This window comes from Heloderma suspectum, chromosome 2 (genome assembly GCF_057233095.1).
Source record: "Heloderma suspectum isolate Gila_16-S chromosome 2, 16-S_ref, whole genome shotgun sequence".
In the NCBI taxonomy this organism is placed as follows: Eukaryota; Metazoa; Chordata; class Lepidosauria; order Squamata; family Helodermatidae; genus Heloderma; species Heloderma suspectum.
This window is the reverse complement of record NC_139459.1, coordinates 276,421,921-276,443,647: the sequence shown is the minus strand read 5'-3', so window position 1 is coordinate 276,443,647 and position 21,727 is coordinate 276,421,921. Positions and strand designations below refer to the sequence as shown.

General features: G+C 47.7%; 1 protein-coding gene across 1 annotated transcript in view; it reads right to left on the bottom strand.

Annotated features, from left to right (window-relative positions):
- Nucleotides 1–1,824: 1,824 nt before the first annotated feature.
- The window catches only part of CDHR2 (cadherin related family member 2), a 52,087-nt gene continuing 32,184 nt past the window's right edge, over nt 1,825–21,727 (bottom strand). The window contains exons 16-31 of the mRNA XM_084839338.1: nt 21,043–21,282; nt 20,636–20,705; nt 19,222–19,836; nt 17,751–17,822; nt 17,152–17,201; nt 16,830–16,981; nt 16,188–16,290; nt 16,010–16,098; nt 12,776–12,853; nt 8,658–8,741; nt 8,140–8,200; nt 7,611–7,735; nt 6,699–6,812; nt 5,812–5,892; nt 5,450–5,516; nt 1,825–3,425 (exon numbers count right to left, since the gene is read on the bottom strand). Coding sequence (XP_084695464.1) covers nt 3,273–3,425; nt 5,450–5,516; nt 5,812–5,892; nt 6,699–6,812; nt 7,611–7,735; nt 8,140–8,200; nt 8,658–8,741; nt 12,776–12,853; nt 16,010–16,098; nt 16,188–16,290; nt 16,830–16,981; nt 17,152–17,201; nt 17,751–17,822; nt 19,222–19,836; nt 20,636–20,705; nt 21,043–21,282 — 2,154 coding nt within the window. The 3' untranslated portion in view covers nt 1,825–3,272. The remainder of the gene's footprint in view (nt 3,426–5,449; nt 5,517–5,811; nt 5,893–6,698; nt 6,813–7,610; nt 7,736–8,139; nt 8,201–8,657; nt 8,742–12,775; nt 12,854–16,009; nt 16,099–16,187; nt 16,291–16,829; nt 16,982–17,151; nt 17,202–17,750; nt 17,823–19,221; nt 19,837–20,635; nt 20,706–21,042; nt 21,283–21,727) is intronic.

Genomic DNA, 21,727 nt, shown 5'->3' with positions numbered 1-21,727 from the left:
TACAAGGCCATCGAGTCCAACCCTGTGCTCAGTGCAGGAATCCAGGTCAGAGCATCCCTGACAGATCGCTATCCAGCCTCATCTTGAATGCCTCCAGTGTGGGAGAGCCCACCACCTCCCCCGGTAATTGGTTCCATTGTCGTATTGCTCTAACAGGAAGTTTTTCCTGATGTTCAGCCGGAATCTGGCTTCCTGTAACTTGAGCCCATTATTCTGTGTCCTGCACTCTGGGATGATCGAGTTCCTGGCCTTCCTCTCTGTGACAACCTTTCAAGTACTTGAAGAGCGCTCTCATATCTCCCCTCAGTCTTCTCTTCTCAAGGCTAAACATGCCCAGTTCTTTCAGTCTCTCTTCATAGGGCTTTGTTTCCAGTCCCCTGATCATCTTTGTTGCCCTCCTCTGAACCCTCTCCACTTTGTCTGCATCCTTCTTAAAATGTGGTGCCCAGAACTGGACACAGTACTCCAGATGAGGCCTAACCAGTGCTGAGTAGAGGGGAACTAGTACTTCCCAGGATTTGGAAGCTATGCTCAGAAGCACCTGGTGAGCTCACAGCCACTCAGAAGGATAAAGGGCAGCCCCCTGGGCTTCCTGCAGCCCACTTACCTTTTAGCCTCTGTCTCCTTTGTCTCCTTTGTCTCTTCTACCACTGCAACTCCCCTGGCCAACTCCTGTTTGCTCCCCCTGTTCGCTCGCTCTCTGGGAGCTTGCTTGCTTCTGTAGTCCCTGGACCAGCTGGAGCAGCTTGCTCTGCTCTGCTCTGCTCAGCTGGGAGGTGGGAAACAGTATACGCACTTATGAGTAAGTTCCATTGAACTCAGTGGGACTTCTGAGCAAGCTGCTCTCTAAGTAAGGATTGGACTCTCAAGCTATTTGAAGAAAAGCTGCTGTGCCACACTTTATTCATCTTAGACACAGGCTGAGTGCATCAATCATGAAATTTAATTTACCATTAACCCATCCAACCCACATATGCAATCAGTGCTGAGGTGACTCGAAGGTGACAAGATACTGCAAAGCACCTCCAGTTTGAACCTGTCATGGAATGGAGAGTAGCTTCTGGTGCCCTAAGCCACACTAATACCCCAAATGGTCTCCTGAGAAAGGCAAATGAACACCTTCTTGTGGCAAGTAATTTCTTGAGTCAAAACTGTTGTGGAATGCATTGACTATTACTCAAACTCTTTATGCTAGGACTGGGAATGCAACTGGAGGTTCTAAAAAGTGGTTGTCTAGTTGTCTGGGCCGACCAAAGATATTTTGCTGCCTGAGGAAGAGCAGAAAATGGTGTGCATGTGCAAACACATATCCCAAGTCAAGATGCACACTACCCAGGGCCTGTCATGTTATTTTGGCACCTGAGGCAGAAAATTCTATGAACACTTCCCCTTCCTCACAGAAAAAATATATTAACACATCAAATGGCTAACCATTTGCTGCCCTCTCACAACACCCCAAACCAGCTGATTCACACTGCTTAATGGTAGGGCAGGCCCTGTGCATCCTAACACGATACAGAAGCCAAATGTGATACAGAAGTCAAGCTTTAGGTTTACTTGACAAACTGCTGTGCCTTTAAGAACGTGGATGTAAGTCTATTGGCCCAGCTGAACTATTAGCTCACATCCTGGCAGTTAAATCAGCCTTTCCCAACTTGAAGCTGGCTGGAAATGATGGAAGGTGTTGTCCAGCACATTGAGAGGGCACCAGGTTGCTTAGTTAATGATAAAGGCTCAGGGATCTCCACTTGTACACCTTGGTACTTCATGGAATAAACAGCTTCAACATTTTCTTGAAACTCTAGGCAGCGGGGAAAACACTAACTCATTTACTGATTCTTTATTTAGAAGATACACATCCTTCACACAAACACGCAAAGTGGTATGCAAATTCATAGTGTACCACAGAATGGACTGATGACAAGATGCGGGGGTAAAACAACAAGGTGCTGTGACAACCAAGCAATAGAGTTCCAATGCCCATCAAGCAAAAAACATCAGAGGAATATACCAAGGTAGGAGACCGCAGGCTGATGAGTAAAAGGCACATGCTCCCCCAGCCCCATCTGAATCTGTTGACACGTTGACGTTTTCCAATTTGGCCGTCATTAACAGCGTTGCCTTCCAACACTAATCAAATGCTAAGGTGCTTTATCATAATCCAACATGGAGTCACAAGATTCTTTGCAGTGGCACAGCACATCCTCCTTGCAACAGTGAAGAGATGTTACCTTAAGTGGGTCCTTGATCCGGCTGCAATTCTTCCCCCTATGTGCCAGTCCTTTGCCCCAACTGCATGCCACAGGCACTGCTAGTAGCCACCATGATGGCTCCACATTGACTGGCACCCATGGAGGATCTTCTCCGGAGCAACTGAGTCTATATAGACCCAAAGCATGGAATCCCACAATAGGCTTTATCCAAGCCCTTTGCAGAGTAACCCCCAAACTCCGATTATTATCCTAGGAATAGAAAAGGTGAGCCCAAGATACATGAAGCCAAATCGGGGGCACTCTTGTATCACTGGCATTGCGTGCAGTGGGAAACTGAATGCACTGCCTGGCCATCAGTGCTGCATGAGGTCTGGGGTAAAAAGGTAAGCAGCAGACCTTTTGGTGGCACCTTGGTTGTGGGGATGGAAAAATCTATCAGTTTCAGTTTCTCTCAATCTCAATTTTCCAATCTTAAATTTGGTTCATCTTGAACTTTGAGAATTTCTCCATGACAATTCATAAGTGTTATTGTGCACATTTGTCCTAATACATCTTTTTTGTATGTAACTTTTTCTAATATACACATTTTTAACAACCATTTTCCCTAATATAATGCATTTTTAAAACTGTTATTTGTCCCAATATATGCATTTTTAACCCATTTTTTAAATTGGAGAACTCCATTGCAAAATTTGGAGAAGTGCGAATTTCAAAGGATAAGGGAGATTCAGTTCACGTAGTGGTTCGGAAGTGCACAATTAGGCAAATTCGCACTAAAACACAAACTGCAAACATTTCTCCCCCATCCCTATTTGGTGGTGGCATGGGATGGGATGTTCAGTATGATCTCTTACTCTAGTTTGGGTCAGGCTCATTCCAATTTAGGTTGCAGACCCGGAGTTAACTCAGACGACCACAAGCCACAGATTAAAAAAGGATTCCCTGTGATTTTATTATTATGCATTGCAATTGCTGATGCAAAGCCTCTGGGCCAAGGTTGTTATACCGTCCTGCTCGTATGTGGTTGCTTCCCCCTCTGCCAGGAGAACACGGGTGCAATCACAGGTCTGTAGTGTTCAAGGAGGTGTTTTCGACATGTGAAGTCGTAGTCTTGGGATATCCTTGCTGCTGCAGGTTGTCTTTGTTACGGCTTTCTAAGGCAGCTTTCAAGGGTTCCTCTGTGGCTTGGCTGTGAGCATTTGTTCTGTCCAGCTGGGGGAGCGGGGTGGGAGTGGGGGTGGGGGTGGAGAGAGAGAGAGAGAGAGAGAGTACAGTTAGAACAGGGGTAGGCAACCTGCTGCCCTCCAGAATGTTGGACTACAACTCCCATAAAGCCCAGCCAACATGGTCAATGATCAGGGATTCTGGAAGCTGTAGTCCAAAAACCTGGAGGCCCTGTGCTGTGCATGATGGGCTGTAGGAGCCTCTCTTGCTGGTCCTTGCAGTGGATTGGAAGGACCCCTGTGAGGCCTGATGACAAAGGTGTTGTCTAAGCAGGCACCTTGTGAGAGCATGGGATAGACATGAGTGTGCAGCCATGGCTGTGGCTGGTTCGCCAGTAGTAGGCTACCTGTGCTTCACAACCAGTGACCCTGATCCAGGATGTGGCCGTGTGGTGATTATCAGGCTGCACTGCGTGGCACTGGGAGCTGAGGGCAGGTAAGAGGCTCTCTCCAAAAGAAAAAGGGGAGTCCTTGGCAGATAAGAGGGACAGGAAAGTAGAGAGAGGACCTCTTTCCTCGTACACTCTGCTCAGGCATGGTCTACACATGCAGGCACAGTGAGGAGGCAGAAGCCGGAGGTGGTAGAGTGGACTATGCCACTTCAGACTGCAGGGGTGTGTGCTGTATTTTATTGCTGCCCCACGTACAACAATGACCCACAGTAAAACACACACACATACACACAATTACACCAAACCCTCCCCTCCAAAAAACAACCCTCTAGACAGCAGGGGGCAAGGTTCTGGCCCAGCCTGCTCCCTGCTGTGCTAGTTTCTACTTGCTGTGAGATAAATTGTGTACGTCACTTCTACCACCTCCTTTGCCCTTTCATTCTGACCATGTGTAGACCAGGCCTCAGGCATTTGGAGACATGCACACCCTAGACTTCCAGCCATTTGCAACTCCTGGATCAGACTTCCAATAATTAATTCAGTGATACAAATTAGGGCGGATGTCTTTCCTCCAGGGCAGTTGGGAACCTCAGCCCCTACCTAATTTCCTACATAGGGGGTGCTAAGGGTCGCCAACAAGTGTGCTACATCCTCAGTCAAGAGAAAACGCTATGCTCTTATTATTCATAGAAGCGGACAAGGGTCACACATAAACGCACAAAAGCATTCCCAGGAAGGTAATCTTGTCCTCTGCAAGGAGACTTGTTTTTGTACATCGCTTAGAAATTTCTTTAATATAAGTGATTCAAAATGGTGTTAAATTAATAAATAAATGTAGGCTTGATATACCAACACACACCTATATTATATTCTCTCTCTCTCTCTCACTCACACACACACACTCACACCGTTATTCCCTTTGATTTTTCCACAGGTAATGCAACTGGAGATCTGACTCTCTCACTATGTATTGTGGCTTTTCCTAATGAGTTCCTGCTAATAGCGCCAGCAGCTACCAGTGACTTCCAACTACATCCCTTTCCTGATTCCTCCTATTCTACAGCATGGCATGGAATCTTGTGGTTTTCAAATGATACCCAAATTCCAGGGAAGGCTGGTGGCTCCGATGTCAGTGGGGCAGGAAATCCGCTCTGGGTTTCAGTCAGAACTCCAAAGGAGCTATCCAAGGTGCTGAACCCATTTTAGCCATGACCCAAATGAGAGTCCAAAAATCAGTGGAGGCTGGTGACTCCAATGTCAATGGGGTGGTGAATCCGGGTTTCAGTCCGAACCAGTCAGAACTTTAAAGGAGTTATCCAAGGAAGGTGCTTCTGCTATCTTGGAAAGCTGCTTTAGAGATCTGACTGGTTCTGACTGAAACCCAAGTGGATTCACTGCCCCACTGACATCGGAGTCACCAGCCTCCACTGCCAAATTCCCTCCAGGAAGCCCGACATCCCACCTGCCTGTGAATTTTCAGGCTCTGGGTGAGGAAACTGTTGCAGACAAGTATGTCTATCCAAGGGTGGTGGGTGCAGATCAAATACCATTGGCACTATTGCGTGATTCTTATCAAATGGCCGGAATGTGCATTGGCCAGGACAAGCTTAGGTCTCCTCACCTTTAGTGCAGCAGAGGCAGGATCACTCTCTGGATCATCGACCATGTTCTCATCTAGGGAGTTCAGGCTGTAAAAGAAAAAGCAGTGTGGCTGGCCCGGGAGCTACTTGTCATTCGGGGGTGCGAGTCTCCATGCCCCCGTGAGGAGGTGCCAGGAACGAGGAGCAGTGGCGCATGGAGACTCACAACATGATGGCACTGCCTGACAAAGTTCATAATTCTAAATATTACAGTGGGTGGGTGAGAAGTCGCCTCTCTCTGTGTATGAAAAATGGCATTTGGAAAGCAAATCCATTACATTCGCTTCACCACAACCTGATTCTACACAGGAGGGGAGATGAAAGACAGAAGACATAGTAGTACCTGGCCACTTCAGAGCTGGTGTTGTCCTCAAAGCCCAGGTCCATGGAGGGGTCCAAGAAGTAACCAAGCACAGGGTTGGCCCTAAGGAAGAAAAGTCCACTGGTGAGTCTCTTCGTTGCTACAAATTCAACCCATTAGACTAAGCCAGCCTTCCCCAATGCTGGTGACTTCCAAATGGGATGGACTGTGCCTCCCATCATTCCCAGCCAGCATGGGAGTTGCAGTCCAACACATCTGGAAGGCACCAGGTTGGGAATGGCTGGGCTGTACCATGCAACCATATAGCCTGGTGCAGAATGCCACAAAGCAGCATCTGACAACCCAAGCACCACAAGGCCACGACAAGTGCAACAGATGCGCATCCAATGCATCCTTGATGGCAATAGCCAACATGATGCTCAAAGTGCAGCAGCAGCATTGTGGCATTAGACAAGGTGTATTGCCTTCAGTCAAGAAGACAACCAGAATTAATTTTGCTCTTCCACATACAGCAAGGCTTGAAGCTTCAGAGAGATCCAATCATGCTTCCCCAGAGGTTGGCTAAAACTCTGGAAGCTCCTTGCGCCTGAGGCCATGTCCTTTCAAATGCCGAGCCCTGCTGTCGTTTCCACAGTCCCCATCATGTGCAGTCATATCAGTGCTTTTCCAGATTGGTTTGGCGACACTGTGCATCCTGCTTCCATCGCATTTTTAATTCAGCACAGGACCAGCTCAGCAGATGGGATTTTATAAGCAAGTCAGTAACAAAGTGGATATCGGCAGGCAGGCAAGCAGGCTGGCCCTTACATTTCTTCCTGATTGGTTCCTCTGCAAGTTGATGCAAGTGACACCCTCTCTCTCTAGCCAAGCAAATCTCCCTTTCCTGTACCCCCAAACCAAAAGCGTACCCTTCTGTATTGTATTTGTTGGTCCCAGGTATAGCTGGTCCCTGCTGCACAGCACTTGCTGAGAACGTTGAAGCCACCTTCAGGGCCTTGAGGGCATTCAGCTTCCTCCCATGGCTGCAAAAAGAAAACAAAAAGATGGGCAAAAGGGAGAATGGTGAGGAACTGGCAAGGGAAAGTACCTTCATACCATGAGAATAGGGATGGCCGTCATGGGGAAATCCAGCCCTTTGGGGGCTCACTGGATTTCCCTGGAGCCCTGGCTCAGCTTGCATTTGTGAGCCAGGTCAAGGGCTTTTTCCTGAAATCCAGGAACTGAGTTGTGTTTTTCTGAAAATCACCATTTCTCCAACGTGGTGCCCACAGGCACCATTTTTACAAATTGGATCCCCAACGTGGGTCCCATGGGTGCCATTTGTGCAAATTTTGGCCATAATTTGTGCAAATTCACATAATTTGCACACATTATGCCTCTGATTTGCACACATTATGCACATTTGCACTATTTGTGGCTGTAATTTGCACAAAAGCATTATTACACGGCGGGGGGGATTATTGATGGAAACTTTGCCAGCTGGCCCAACCCATTGTGCACTGAGTTGGGCCAGCTGGTGGAAGACAGAATGGAGTCTGGGGGGCTTATCAAGCTCCATGCCACAACCAGATTCCTCCAACATCCCTATATGAGAATGTCACAGAGCTGGAAGAAACATGTGGACTGGAGTTCTTAATGGAGAAAGCAGGTGACACATGAGGGACACAAGTTATGTGATACAACACCACGGGTACGGCGTTTACAGACATGGACAGAAGCAGCACTGGAAAGGGTGCAATGAGTTCATTCAGGAATGGGGAGAGCACTTACAGGGGTTATAATAAGTTTGGGGTTGGTTTGGGAGGGGGGAGGTTCTGTACCTTCTCCTCATGCCGATTATGGTCAGGATCATGATGATGGTGATGATAACCACAGCCGCAGCCAGCCCTGCAATGGTACCGAGCAGCTCCTTCTCCTTGTTGGGCACTGTCACCACCCCAGGGCCCTGGGATACAGAGATGTGTCACTCCACTGCCTCAGCAAGTGCCTGCTTCTGCATTATGCTTAGGTGATGGCATGGCTGCAGCCTCGGTGCACAGAGGCCTTCGCCCCACTGGTCCCAGCTCAGCACAAGGTTATTCTCTAACTAACTCACCATTCTTCTGGAAAGCCCGTTTCCCCACAAGCATTGGCCCCAGCCATATGGCCTCTCCTTTGGCTGTTACTCTTGCCCCTGGGGCAAGGTTGTCCTTCCTGGGGCACATACCTTGCCTCGGATGTACCCATGCTAATAGATTTCACCTGTGTGAGCTTTGGGCTGCTTCCCTCCCATGCACTCACACTTTATTTCAGATAGACCCCAGAGCTGCTCCTTTGGATTTGGAGTATTAGCAGGAAATGAGTACTCACAACGACAGACAGGCCAAGTTTGAGCAACCGTGAGAGTTCCTCTGGGTTATTCTGGATGAGCCTACAGAGAAAACCATTTGGAGACTATTAGGACATGCTCTCCACGGGCTCCTTGGTGATGGAAGAAAGCGAGTTCACACAAGCATGTTTAATACACTTGGGATTTTTCCCCGGGGCCCAAATTACAGTCTGGGGCATGGGGGGAGTAGGGGAGCCAGGCCATCTGACTCTTTGGGATGGCCCCTTTAGCTGCTGTTTTTACAAGGTTACATGATTTGGCTAAAATTGTGGGGTGGGGGAGTAAGGGGATTGGGCTTTAGGGTCCCATGTTTTCTCCCTCTTCATTTGAGCACTGCTTTCGGTACCTTTCCAGACAAACCTCTGTGTGGGCCACCCTCTCAGACTGATCCCTCTTCCCCTGCTCTGTTCCCTTCCCCATCTGCTGCTGCCTATTTCCTCCCTCTTCCAAAACTCCAGCCTTTGCCTGCTCAGCAGTCCCAGAGCTATCAGCCACTTACATGCGTACATGTTTGTCCCCTAGAGCTGTGCCATTGCTGTAGATGAAATAGGCCTCCATTACTGTCAATATCTTTCCCGTAGCCCTACAGGACAGGAGATAATGATGTGTCAGAGGGGCTTGCTGAGGGGGAAGCGGGTTTGGGAGTATTGGCATATGCACCTTCCTAGAACCTTTTCTGATCAAAGATCCAGCCCTCCAGGGAAGGGTTTGGCAACCCAACTGGCCACTTTCCTCCACAAACACAGCTGAATCCTGATGAGTCAGCATTATGGATCCAACAACATCATCTGCCACACCATGAATACCTGAAAACAGCATATAGATGCCAACTCCATGCTTGGATCCTCAAAAAGCACGTCTCCTCAAGTGCAGTGCCCAGATTGCTTTCTGGCACATGCTTTCTTGACCATATTACCCTGGTCTTGTATCAACTGCACTGGATGCCAACCTGTTTCCGGGCACAATTCAAGCTGTTGGCCTTTACCTATAAAGCCTTATGTGGCTTGGGACCAGGATATCTGAAAGACCACCTCCTCCCATATGAACCTGCCCATAGTTTGAGATCATCCTCTTCAGATGTCTTGCTGCATGCACCCCCACCAAGAGAGGTTATTTATTTATTTATTTATTTATTTATTTATTTTGTATGTATGTATGTATGTATGTATGTATTTAAAACATTTGTATCCCGCCATATATCATTAAGATCTCAGGGAGGCATACAGATAAAATCAATTTAAACAGTATAAAAGAATAAATAAACAGCTAAAACATATTAAACCATTAAACAAGCTAATACCAATTTAAATCTTAAAACAATAAAACAGTTAAAACTGTGTGCAACTTTAGGGAATGCATTTAGCCCTCAAAGACAATGGTAAAAAGCCATGTTTTAACTTGGTGCCAAAATGAAACCAATGTACACACCAATCAGGACTCCAACGGGAAGGCATTCCACAACAAGGGTGTCACAGCAGAGAAGGCCCTCTCCCATGTCCCAACATAGTGTATGTCTCGCACTGGTGGGATGCAGAGGAGGGCCCCTCCAACACATCTCAGTCCTCGGGCAGGCATATATAGGGAGAGGGATTCCCTCAAATATCGAAGTCCCAAACTGCTTAGGGCTTTAAATGTCATTACCAGAACCTTGAATTCCAACCAGAAGTGTGTTGGCAGCCAGTGCAATTCTTTTAAAACTAGTATTATATGATCTTTGCAAGATGTTTCAGTCAACAGTCTAACTGCTGCATTTTGCACTATCTGCAACTTCTGAGTCATCTTCAAGGGCAGCACTATGTAAAGTGCATTGCAGTAGTCTAATCGGGAAGTAACCAGCGCAGGTACTACTGTGGCTAGGTTATCGCTGTCCAGGAAAGACTGTAGCTGGCAGATCAGCCAAAGCTGGGCCCAAGTACTCTGTGTCACGGAGTCCACCTGGGGCTCCAGTGACAGGAATGGTTCTGGGAGTACTCCCAAGCTACGCACCTGCTCCTTCAGGGGAAGTGCAGCCCCATCCAGGACAGGTCGCTTAGCCAATTCCTGGACTTGGGAACCACCAATCCATAGAGCTTCCATCTTGTCAGGATTTAGCTTCAGTTTATTGGCCCTCATCCAGCCCATTATAGCCTCTAGGCACTGATCCAGCACCTTTACCGCCTCAGCTGACTCCAACAACAAGGAGAAATAGAGCTGAGAATCATCAGCGTACTGGTGACACCGCACCCCAAAGCTCCTAATGACCTCACCCAACGGCTTCATATAGGTGTTGAACAGCATGGGGGATAGAATAGAACCCTCTGGCACCCCACAGCTTAATAGCCTTGGGATAGAACAGGAATCCCCTAATACCACTCTCTGGAGTCAGCCCTGCAGGTAGGAGCGCAACCACTGTAGCACAGTGCCCCCAGCTCCCATCTTGCAGAGCAGATCCAGTGAGATACCATGATCAATGGTGTCAAAAGCCGCTGAGAGATCCAGGAAGATCAACAAGGTAGCACTCCCCCTGTCTTTCACCCAGAGTAGGTCATCAGTCAGAGCAACCAAGGCCGTTTCAGTGCTGTGCCCTGGCCTGAAACCAGGCTGAAATGAGTTCAGATCATCAGTTTCCTCCAAGAGTATCGGAAGCTGCCCAGCCACCACGTGCTTAAGCACCTTGATGAAAAAGGGGATATTAGTAGGGATGGCGGAGAATTCCACCACGGACTCCAATGAGGCTGGATTCTAAAGAATCCGGCCCCCCAGAGTCTGTGGCAGAATGGAGCACTCATCTCCGCCTCCCCGCAGAATCCATCCAGGTCAGATCCCTCTCGACGTCAATCCTGCGGAGCCAGCTGCCTGCTCTGCATCACTGGCGAAAGTCGATACAGCCAGCAGCCATTGCCGTGCTGTATCTCTGTATAAGTAAGTCTCCGGACACAAATGGCGTAGTGGGCATGGGCACCATTTGCGACTGTAAAGCTGGTAGATTAACCTAAATGCAGCCGTAAATGGCTGCATTTAGGCTAATCTACCAGCTTTACGGCTGCAAATGGCACCCACTATGCCACTTGCGTCCGGAGACTTACTTATACAGAGATACGGCACGGCAATGGCTGCCAGCCGCCCGTATCAACGAAATTTGCCAGTGACGCGGAGCTGGCAGTCGGCTCCGCAGGATCGACGCAGAGCGGAGCTGGCCTGAACGGATTCCAGGGGGAGGGACGGATCGCCTCCCCCAGCGGGTGGATTCCCCTGCGGAACGACAGGTAGGGAACCTGCCCATCCCTAGATATTAGCAATGGGGTGGTATTTCTCACATACCTCTGGGTCCAGGGAGGCCCTCTTCAGGAGAGGGCGCACTACAGCCTCTTTCAAGGTGGCAGACAGCACCCCCTGACAGAGTGAGGCATCTACCACCCCCTGGACCCACCCAATCAATCCACGCCTGCTAGATCGTATTAGCCAAGATGGGCAAGGGTCAAGCTCACATGTGGTGGGACGGATTGATTCAAGCATCTTGTCCACATCATGAGGCTGCAACGACTGGAACTGATCCCAGGAAACACAACCAGGTGGAACACTGGACACCTCCCCAGACTCTGGGATAACCGTGGCATCAAGTTCTGAGACAGTACGAGAGACTTTCTCCTCAAAGTGCCTAGCAAATTTATTAGAGCAAATGACCGAGGGTTCCAATCCCAGTTTCTCTGAGCTGGAGCCAGATCCCAACAGGCTCTTCACCACTCTGCTGGCCAACATTTCGAGGATGAAATAGTAAAGATGTAATAAAATCTTTTTGCCATCCTCACTGCCGCATAATAGGCACAATGAAGAGTCTTTGCTAATCTTCGATCATACTTGCTCCGAGACCTATGCCACGTGCATTCTAGCCATCGTCCAGCCTGTTTAATTGCCCATAGACCGTCTGAAAACCAAGGTGAATTCTGTCAATCAAGGTTAGGCTGACAGGAACACAGGACAGAGTACCTCTCCCATGGAAACTCTCCCAAAGGAAGTTAGACTGGACCCTTCTTTACTCAGTTTTAGGTGGGCTGTTACAGCTTTTTTTTGTTTCACATGGCTTTTTAGTATTTTAAGGGCACAATCTTATGCTTGTTTAGACAGAAGAAAGCCCTACAACTCCCAGCATTCCCCAGCCTGGCTGGGGAATTTGAAACCAATTTAAAACCAATTTGAAAACTTAAAATTTAAAACTTTTTTTAAAGTTTTCGAATTGGTTTTAAAGTTTTCAAATTAGTTTTAAAGTATTAAAATTGGTTTTAAAGTTTTCAAATTGGTTTTAAAGTTTTCAAATTGGTTTTAAAGTTTTCAAATTGGTTTACGTTTTAATTGTAAATCTCCTTGGGGGCCCTGTTTAGGCTGAAACGCAACGCATAACATTTATAAATAAATAAAACAATAAAATTTTATTTGTCGTTCTCCATTTGATCTACAAGACTTTAAGCATACTACCTCCCAGCACTATAATACCACACTAGCTGCAGCAACAACAGGCACCATAAACAATTTGCCACACCCATCATTTTTCTTCCTCCTTCATTCCTGCTCCTCAGGCTGTCCGGTCTCCTGAACCTCACCCACTTCCCATTTCCAGTCGCCTCCCTCTGTCCCAGTCACCTGTTAGATTTGGAAGCTGATTCCTCAGTTGTGATTGTTGCTACGTAGACAGTTGTTTGGGTTGCTGCACTCAGAGCCCTGCACACAAAACAGGAAGAGGAAACAAATGAACACCAGATTCTAGGCTAAATAACCCACTAGATCCAGACATTATGGTCTCATCTCACTAGAGGTTACTGAGAGCATCACAAAACAGCACTGCTATCTAGCACTTCACTACATGCTGAGCTTCCCTCTAGCATCGGACGGGCTCTGCATCCTCAGACATGAGACACTAATGTCATTGGTGAACCATCTGAAAAACTGGTGGCATTGGGACTAGTAGAGCAGAGCACACATAACTATTCATCATGGGGGCAGCCATCTTTAGCATCTAACATTTAGAAAAAAACTAAATCCACATTCCCAGGGAACAATAAGAAAAAGTTTGTTCTGAGCCTTCTTGGGGCGGGGCAGAGGGGTTCTTCACAACAACGGAAGGAGAAGCGAATGGAGGATTACCCGGATTTTTCACGGAATTGGCTTTGATCCGGCAGGGACACACGAACCAAGAAAAGGCAAGTGCACCGTACTTTTACAATCCACTTGACAGGAACATACTTCTGGGTGGGGGCAGGGAGTGAAACTGAGTATCATCAGACTAGCAGGGGCTACTTAACCAATGAGAGAGGGTTGTCCCCTCCCCCTCCATCTAGGCTCTCCTCTGCTACTACTATATTATTGCTTCCCAGCACTTCCTACCCTCCTTTCTCCTTCTCCCTGAAGCTCCCATGTAAGTCCATTTGAGTCAAATGGGCCTTACTCCCAGGCAAACAGGGACAGGGTTGCAGCCTTACAGGTGAAATTGACAAGAACTCCGCCAATCATTCCTACATTATACTCTGTGGAGTCTAGTGTTTTTAAAGAAAGGTCAAACTCTCCCTTTATTGCCTGCTCAGCCCCTGTTCGGCCAATGAGAGAGGCTTGTCCCTCCCAGGTCCAGGCTCCCCTCTGCTACTATTATTGCTTCCAACCAGCCCTTTCTAATCCCACCCCATCCCATCCGCCTTTCTCCTTCCCCCTGAAGCTTCCTAAACAAAACGTCAAAGAAACACAGCATGGACATAGCAATTTCACTGAGAAGTGAGGCAGCCTTTAGGAGAGTTGCTCCAGTCAGCCTTTAACCCTCTAAATGCTTGAATGGTTTACTGTGGCTCTGGCTAGTGCTTTAAGCCTCCTAAATGCACTATTTCGATTGATGGGAATCCCACGTAACTTCGGGAATGTGAATTTAGGGAATAAGCCTGATTGACCACAATGGGACCTACTTCTGAGTAAACACACATAGGTTTCTGCTGGGAAGGGATGGGAAACACCCCTTGACCAGGGTCATGGTGAAAGACACATCCCTGGGCAGGACTAACAACCCACGGTAAATGTGGAGAGTTGGGGTACACCACAAAAGCACGGAGAACCCGACTTAAGGAAAAGAATTAGACTTAAAGTAGTCTGGAAAAAAATGACTTTTCCTGCTAAAATCTTTGGGATGGCTACAGGATGGCTACGATGTCATGTGCCCCAAAGGACCTCCAAATGCTACCAATTGGCTGAAAATTGCCCGTGGGAACAGCTCCCTGGACTCTGAATGCATAAAACGCCTATTGTACTAATCCAGTCAAATGTTTTAACACCTCAGTTACCTGTATCATATACAGCTGCCGCAGAAACAATTTACGCTGGCATATATCCAGCTTGCTGGATATATAAACCAAAAGTCATGGTTTTGAAAATGACTTCCTCAAGGCTAAATGGCATCTCCATAGCTTTTTGAAGTTTACTGAGAACATGTGCGTAATCCCTCCCCACCACACACACACACACACACACACACACACACAGCTTTGTTTCCACTTTTACTTTAAAATCAGTGTGTTTTGCACTGATTTGCACAATAAGATGGTCCGAAGAGCCATTTTGCATGTGGATGTGGGGAAGAGGCACATAGCAATATTCCAAACAGGCTCAACTTCGTGTGTGGGTGTTCATCCCCAGTTTCCTGTGCAGTGGATTTCCTTCATGAAAATATGAACCCAGAGTGTAAGAGCATCTTTTCAATTCAGCCTTTTAAAATTGGTAGTCTTTAATATTTTACTGTTTTAATGTTCTTGCTTTTATTGTTGGTAGGTTTTATTGTTTTAAATTGCTGTATATCATCTTGAAGCTTTTTTTAGCAGATAAGGCAATATATAAATGTTAATAATAAATTATATATCTATATCAATATCAATATCAGAGCAACCAAGGCTATATTATCATCAGGAAGACTGGAAGTGAGGCAAACCGTTTCTTTTGAAACACAATGGGTTGTATCCAGACTTAGTCATACTTACAGTAGACCCATTTAAATCAATGGGATGTGCTCACTTAAATCCCATTGACTTCAATGAGTCTACTCCAAGCACGCAAAGAGCTTCAGCTATTGGACAGTATAGAAATGTAAAAGAAGGAAAGTATAAGAGTGTCAGTGCCATTTACAACTGTGCCAACATTGTACATGATCCCGGAGGAGTTTCAGCGCAATGTAGAAAGATGTGAAGTGAGCACAGGATACAGCGCAAGCCCTGCAGCTTGGAAGCAAATTGGAAATCATTATGCAAGGAAACCCACATTAACCTCATGGATTCTCATTGCAGTCTTGGAATTTTCACAGGATCCTGAACAGTTTATCAAGGGAGAAAGGGATTATAGACCCGCCTTCTCCTACCTGGTGCCCTCCAGATGCGTTAGGCTACAACTCCCATTGGCCACACTGGCTGGGGAGAATGGAGTTGTAGTCTAACACATCTGGAGGACACCAGGTGAGGGAAGGCTGGACTATCGTTCTTTGTGAAATGGCTGTGCATGGCACTGACACAAATCCCTCTCTGTAATGATTAGTGACTGGAACGAGAGCCTTGCTCCTCTGGCTTGTCTGCATTTGGCAGGTACTTTCTTGTATGTTGTAACACTTCCCCCAAAACAGTGAGGATAGTGTTTTGTTTCATCTTTAACCCCAAAATGAAAGCTGTTTCTCGAGAAGCCAACATCTGGATCAAATTCCATATTCTACGGGCAAGATGCACGAAAGCATCCTCCAATGCCTCAGTCAACCCCACCTGCCGTACGACCTCTCCGTACACTTTGCCGCTTGCCCTGCGTCAAAGTCTTTTTCTCCCTGCCCTGGACCAGCCCACTGAGAGGAAAAGCATGCCATACGTTTTGATTTCACTGGACTGAGATTGCACGTCACTCAACGAGGTAGTAAAATACAGCTTGACCCGGTTGCTCTGGTCCACGGTGAAGATCTGGAGAATGAGAGAGAGAGATGACAGTTCTCCGATGTTGGATGTCTGCATTGTGGAAGGACACTGGCTAGACAAAAAAGCAGCCTTACATCCAGTGATTCCAGAGAACTTAGTGGAGGTGTCCCGTGGTCTTTGGCTTCCACTGTCACCTTGTATCGCCCCTTCAGTACACTGTTAAGGTTGCTTGCAACTCTGTGGGGACACAGGCATTAGCATCAGAGGTATTTTAGCCTTGCCCTTTTGCCTTTGGCCACACCCCTTTTGCTTTCAGCCCCATCCATCCCAGGAGCTTCTCTGAAATGGAATTCAATCTCAGGGCTGAAAGAGGTTCAACACCCCTGATCTATCCCATTTTGCTACCTGTGTTTGGGCTGGAAACCAATGTCCTCTTTCTTCCTGTGCAACTGATGACCCCTAGGATCCACGTGTGTATGGGCATAAACTATGGGGACGCATGTGTGCCAGCCCTGTCCCCAGTGTCCCACCCTGATCTTCCTGCTCAGGGAAGGATTTTGAGGGGATTTTGAGAACACACAGCTGAAAACGGCAGATTCCGCACTGAGATCTTTCTGCTCAAGGTGGGAAGACCAGGGGTAGAGAAGAAGGAGGCAGGGCTGTCCCACACGCCCCACACCTCTTCCATGCCTTATGCCCACACACATTTTTAGAAGCCTGTGTTCTGCCAAGGTGGTCTCCATGATGCTGCCAAACAATAAAATGCCATCAATTACTGGATGCTTCCCACGTAGAAGTCCTTGTCTACTGTTGTCACCACTTTGAAAAGATTGCTAGAGCTCTGCTCTTGTCCGTTGTCTTCGATAAAAACTACCCTGGAGATGACAAAGGTGATCACGCTGTTCACACCCGAATCAGCATCCGTAGCCTGGAAAAAGGAGGAAAACCCTGATGTTGGTGCTTCTTTGAAATATAACTTCCTCCTGTCGTAGAGCTTGTGAGAGCCAGGCAGTTCCCCACGCAGGCAGGAGTGGCGTACCCAAACTAATACACACACACACACACACACACACACACACACACAGACCACCCTCTTACCCTGACCACAGCCACCTGCAGGTCTACTGGAGAGATCTCTGGGATTATCACTGCAAAAAAACAAAAACAAAACACCAGACAGAGGTCAGCTCACACGGGCCAAAGAGCAGGGCATGACGAGAAATGTTCCCCTCGAGGCCCCACTTCCAATTGCAAATTGTAAGGAGGCAGTTGCCCTCTGTTCCCAGGCCAGACCCCACAAATGACTGGCTCTGCAGTTGGGCATTTATTTGCCCTGGGTAAAGAGCGTTAGATAGAAAGTGGACTCCTCCTCCGCTAAGTGTTGGCTATGGAAAAGGCAAGATCTGATCCTAATCACTCACTGAGGGGAGGACATCCTTTTGATGAAGGAGCTTGCTGAGAGCTGCCATGAGTTACGCTTCATGAAAGATGCACTGTGGGGACATCTGATTGACTCGGCCCCAAAGGGCAGACCCCTGCCATGGAGCCAAAGGAGGATTTCTATCAGAACAGGGCAGAGCTAGCATACAATCCCTGAAGCTGTCTCACACACCACCACCACCACCACCACCTATCCATTAGAGGGCAGTGATGGCACATCATGATGACTGTGACTCTCTTGCGCCCGTGGCTCTCACCAAAGGTGTCAGTGATAGGAAGGAACATCGGTGGGTTGTCATTCACGTCAACAATTATGATTTTCAGGGTCTCTGCAAAAAAGACATAAAAGAGGAGGCACCAGTCAATGGCGGGGGTAGCTCTGCTGGGCCCCCACAGGTAGGAGGCACAGATAGCCCTACTCAGAGTAAGTAGGACAGTACTGCACTGCCTGTGCAGGCTTGTCTCCAGTCTTTCAACATCCTGAATTATCTAAAGCAGGGGTGAAGAACCTCAGTCCTGAAGGCCAAATCTGGCCCGCCCAAGGGCCAAATCCAACCCTTCAGGGTTCCCCAGATGGCCGTGCCCCCTTCCTTTGACCCTGGCCCCTTTCCCGCAGCCACCAAACCCTTTGGGAGTTTCCCAGTGTTTGCATGGTTCCCCCCACCCACCCCAATTCTAAAAGGCTAAAATGCCTCTCCTAAGGCGTAGTTACTGGCAGTCAGAGCTTTAAGCTAAAATATGCTGGCTCTTTGAGGCCGCTGCCTTTGTGTTCAGCCCTGCCCACCACTGGCATATGACCCTGAGAGCTGCTCTGAAACGGAATTCAACCCTAGGGCTGGAAGAGGCTCTCCACCCCTCCTGTTGCTGTTCCATTGTCTGCAGTGCTGATATCTCCATTCCAGAGGGCTAAAAAACCACCAGCTGTGAAGATACTGGGACCAGAGTAGCAGTGGTGGTGCTACTCCCACAACCAGCATTATAAGAGCCAAACTAGATTTGATATCAGCAGAACCATATAGATAAGAAAATAAGTTGATGGCACTTGGGTCAAAATCATGACACCACCAAATCCATATCAAGCAGGAGGGTTAGGGAAGAAGATAATTAAAAAGACAGCTCTGCTGGGCAGAAAGGGTGAGCTGAACCCTTTTTTCACCCATGGTTTCTTTCCTGAAATAACCAGAAGTAAGCAACTTCTGCTGGGAGAAAAATGGCTCCAGCAGGTAAGTGATTTGGGGGGTGGGGAGAGGGAGAAGCACAGGTGGGGAGAGGGAGGTTTCCCTTCCACATTGCTCTTTAAATCTCTCTGTCCCAATTCCCTGCCTTATAGGTAATCAGCACAACACACGTTGGACTGTAGTACCATTACACCTAGTTGCAGCCCCATGCCAACTCCAGCGGCAACTACATTGTTGATCAACTGTGCCTGCCAGGTCGGCAAGGCTATAGAAAGCTCTTCCGGGTATTAGTGACAGCTTCTATTCCTCCTACTCATTTCTCTCAACAACGTTTCCATACAATATGCACTGCCTCTTAGCTGGAGCACATGGTACCACCACCACCACCAACAACAACAACAACAAGCAGCAGTCCTGTTCCCTGAAGCATCTCCTGCTAGGGCAGAAGGTTTGTCCTACTAGTAGAGAGAAAGGAGGACAGATGAAGGAAGTTCGTAACACTCAAGGGTCTTTTGAGCAGTGAAGCCAAGTGTTCATTCAGATGCCTTACCATTTCTACTGTAGGGGTCTCCCTCCTCGGTGAACTCATCCTTAACACGCAGTGTGAGTTCCACTAGGTCACAGGCCTCGTAGTCTATCTCTGAACTATTCACAAAGATGCTGCCATTGGGCTCCAGATAGAACCAGTGCTGGCATACATTGCCTGCACTGGCTGAGCCCTTGAGGCATCCTACAGCCAACTCCTGGAATACCAGTGAGTGGTTGGTGTCCATGTCGGTGGCCATGAGTCCAGCTACTACCTCATGCAGGGTCACATTCTCCAAGACATATATGTCATTTGGGGGAGATGGCACAATGGTCGGGGACTCATCGTTGACATCCAGCACCTTCACCCTCACCATGGTAGTGTCCACATCCACGCTCCCTGCAAAGTCTGAATTTTCAGCCTGCACGATCAGACTGAAGAATTTCTCCTGTAGCCGGTCATAGTCAAGAGCAACATCTGGGTCTAGAGATAACGTCCCCTGGTACCAGCCATGTCCCAGGTTACTGGCATGCATCCGGAAGTTGTTTGAACCCACACTGCTTTCAATGCGGAATAAGATACGGTTGTTAATCTCCGTCTGATCGGCATCTGTGGCCTCCACATTTCCCACAAAGATCCCTGAGGATGGAAGGTTAGTTAGAATTACTGTACCGGCCTTCCCCAACCTGTCCCCTCCAGCTGTGTTGGACTACAACTCCCAGCATGCTGAAGCTGAAGGGCACCAGGTTGGGGAAGGCTGGACTATACTATTAATCATATTGCCCCATGGACCTTAACAGGCAATGCAACCTCTACACTTCTATTACTCATGAAAGGCAATGCCCCAAACTAGGAAAAACAATCCCATGCCCCCTGTTTCTTGCATTGCCACCCCTTCCAGTCCCCCATTGCCAGTGAGTCTCAGTGAGTCATGTGCTGTTTCACCCACATTAGTTGCCTATTAGTTCTGGCCCTAATTCAAGGTGCTGTTCATAATCTTATGAGCCTTAAACAACCCAGGCCTGACATATGAAGGAGCATCTCTCATTATCTTAATTATCACATCCTTTACGATCTGAGAGAGAAGGTCTTTTCTGAGCACCACATATCAGAATTTGGATAGATACGAAACAGGACCTTTATGGGAGCAGCTTCTTTATTGTAAAACTCCCTTCTTGAGGACCATTACCTGAGGAGGCATGCTTACTTTTTGGAAGGCCTGCAAAATGTTGTTTTCCCAGAAGGCTTTATATCAAACTATCTGGATCATCATTTCTATTTTTAGCTATTACATAGTTGTTGTTATTCAGTTCTATTGGTTGGGTTTAAAAACACACACACAGAGACACGACGGCCATGGCCTTTGCATCATGCTACCATCCTAGGTATACCCTAATTTCCTTTCCAATCCAGACTTAGGCTCAGCAGCACACTGTACCTGGAAAGCTCTCTTTAACAAAGAACTCATAAAATGAGCGGTTGAATCTGGGTGCGTTGTCATTTCTGTCCTAAAAAGAAAAGAAGAGCCAGTAAAGGGACAATTCAATGTCCAAATGTCCATAACATAGGGGATTCGAGGGGGATAACATGGGAGATTCCAGCAACAATGGCAGAACTATTGGAAGATGTGGTGAATTTGTTATAGGAAGATAATTCAATTTCCCAGACAGCATGGCCATGCTGAGAGCTGCAGTCCAACACATCTGGAGGACACCAGCTTGGGGAAGGCTGCTCTAGAAACCAGATCACTTACCTGAGCAGGGTTCAGATCTCTATTTAGGCATCAACCCCGGCCACCTCCCTGAAGCATCCCTTTCCCACACCCCTGGCAGGGAGAATGACTACCTCCACAATGATGGTGACCGTGACAGTGTCGTTCAGTTGAGGGATGCCCAAGTCGTGAACAAGTACTGTCACTGTCATTTTGCCGTCCAGCTGTAGAGGGATGGCCTCCCGGTCCAAGGGCCCTTTGCTGCTCAGCACTCCGGTGTCTGGGTTAATGGTGAAGTTGCTGCTGAAGTCACCAGGCACAATCTCAAATTGCAAGCGGCTATTATTGGTCCCTGGTTCATCCTGGTCAGTGGCCTGGGACGAGAATGTAAGGAGCTGTTAGCAATGGGAAGGAGTCAAATCCTTCTTGCTTCAGATATTCGCAGGGCAGAGGTTATTAGAGGTGAGGCTGAGATCAGGAAAGATTGTGCTATAGTGGCCTTGTGTGGTGATCTCTCCATCTGCAGTAGGCCAGCGAGGGCTGGATTTGAAGGCCAAAGTCCAGGGCCTCCCCAAATGACCACCCAGAGAGTGGCAGGTGATTTAGGCCTCAGGGCAGCAGAGGCAAGCTCCATTTTGTTCCTGTAGTCCTGGTGATGTGCTATGATTTAAGAGAGTTTAAAATGGAAAACTGCACATGTGAAGAGGTTTTTTTTAATCAGTGTCATTTTTGTTATTGTTCTAACATATCAGGAATGGGGAAACAGTAGTAAATCATGGAGTGGGGGGGGAAGAGAAATGTGAGTTGTGTGCTTCACAA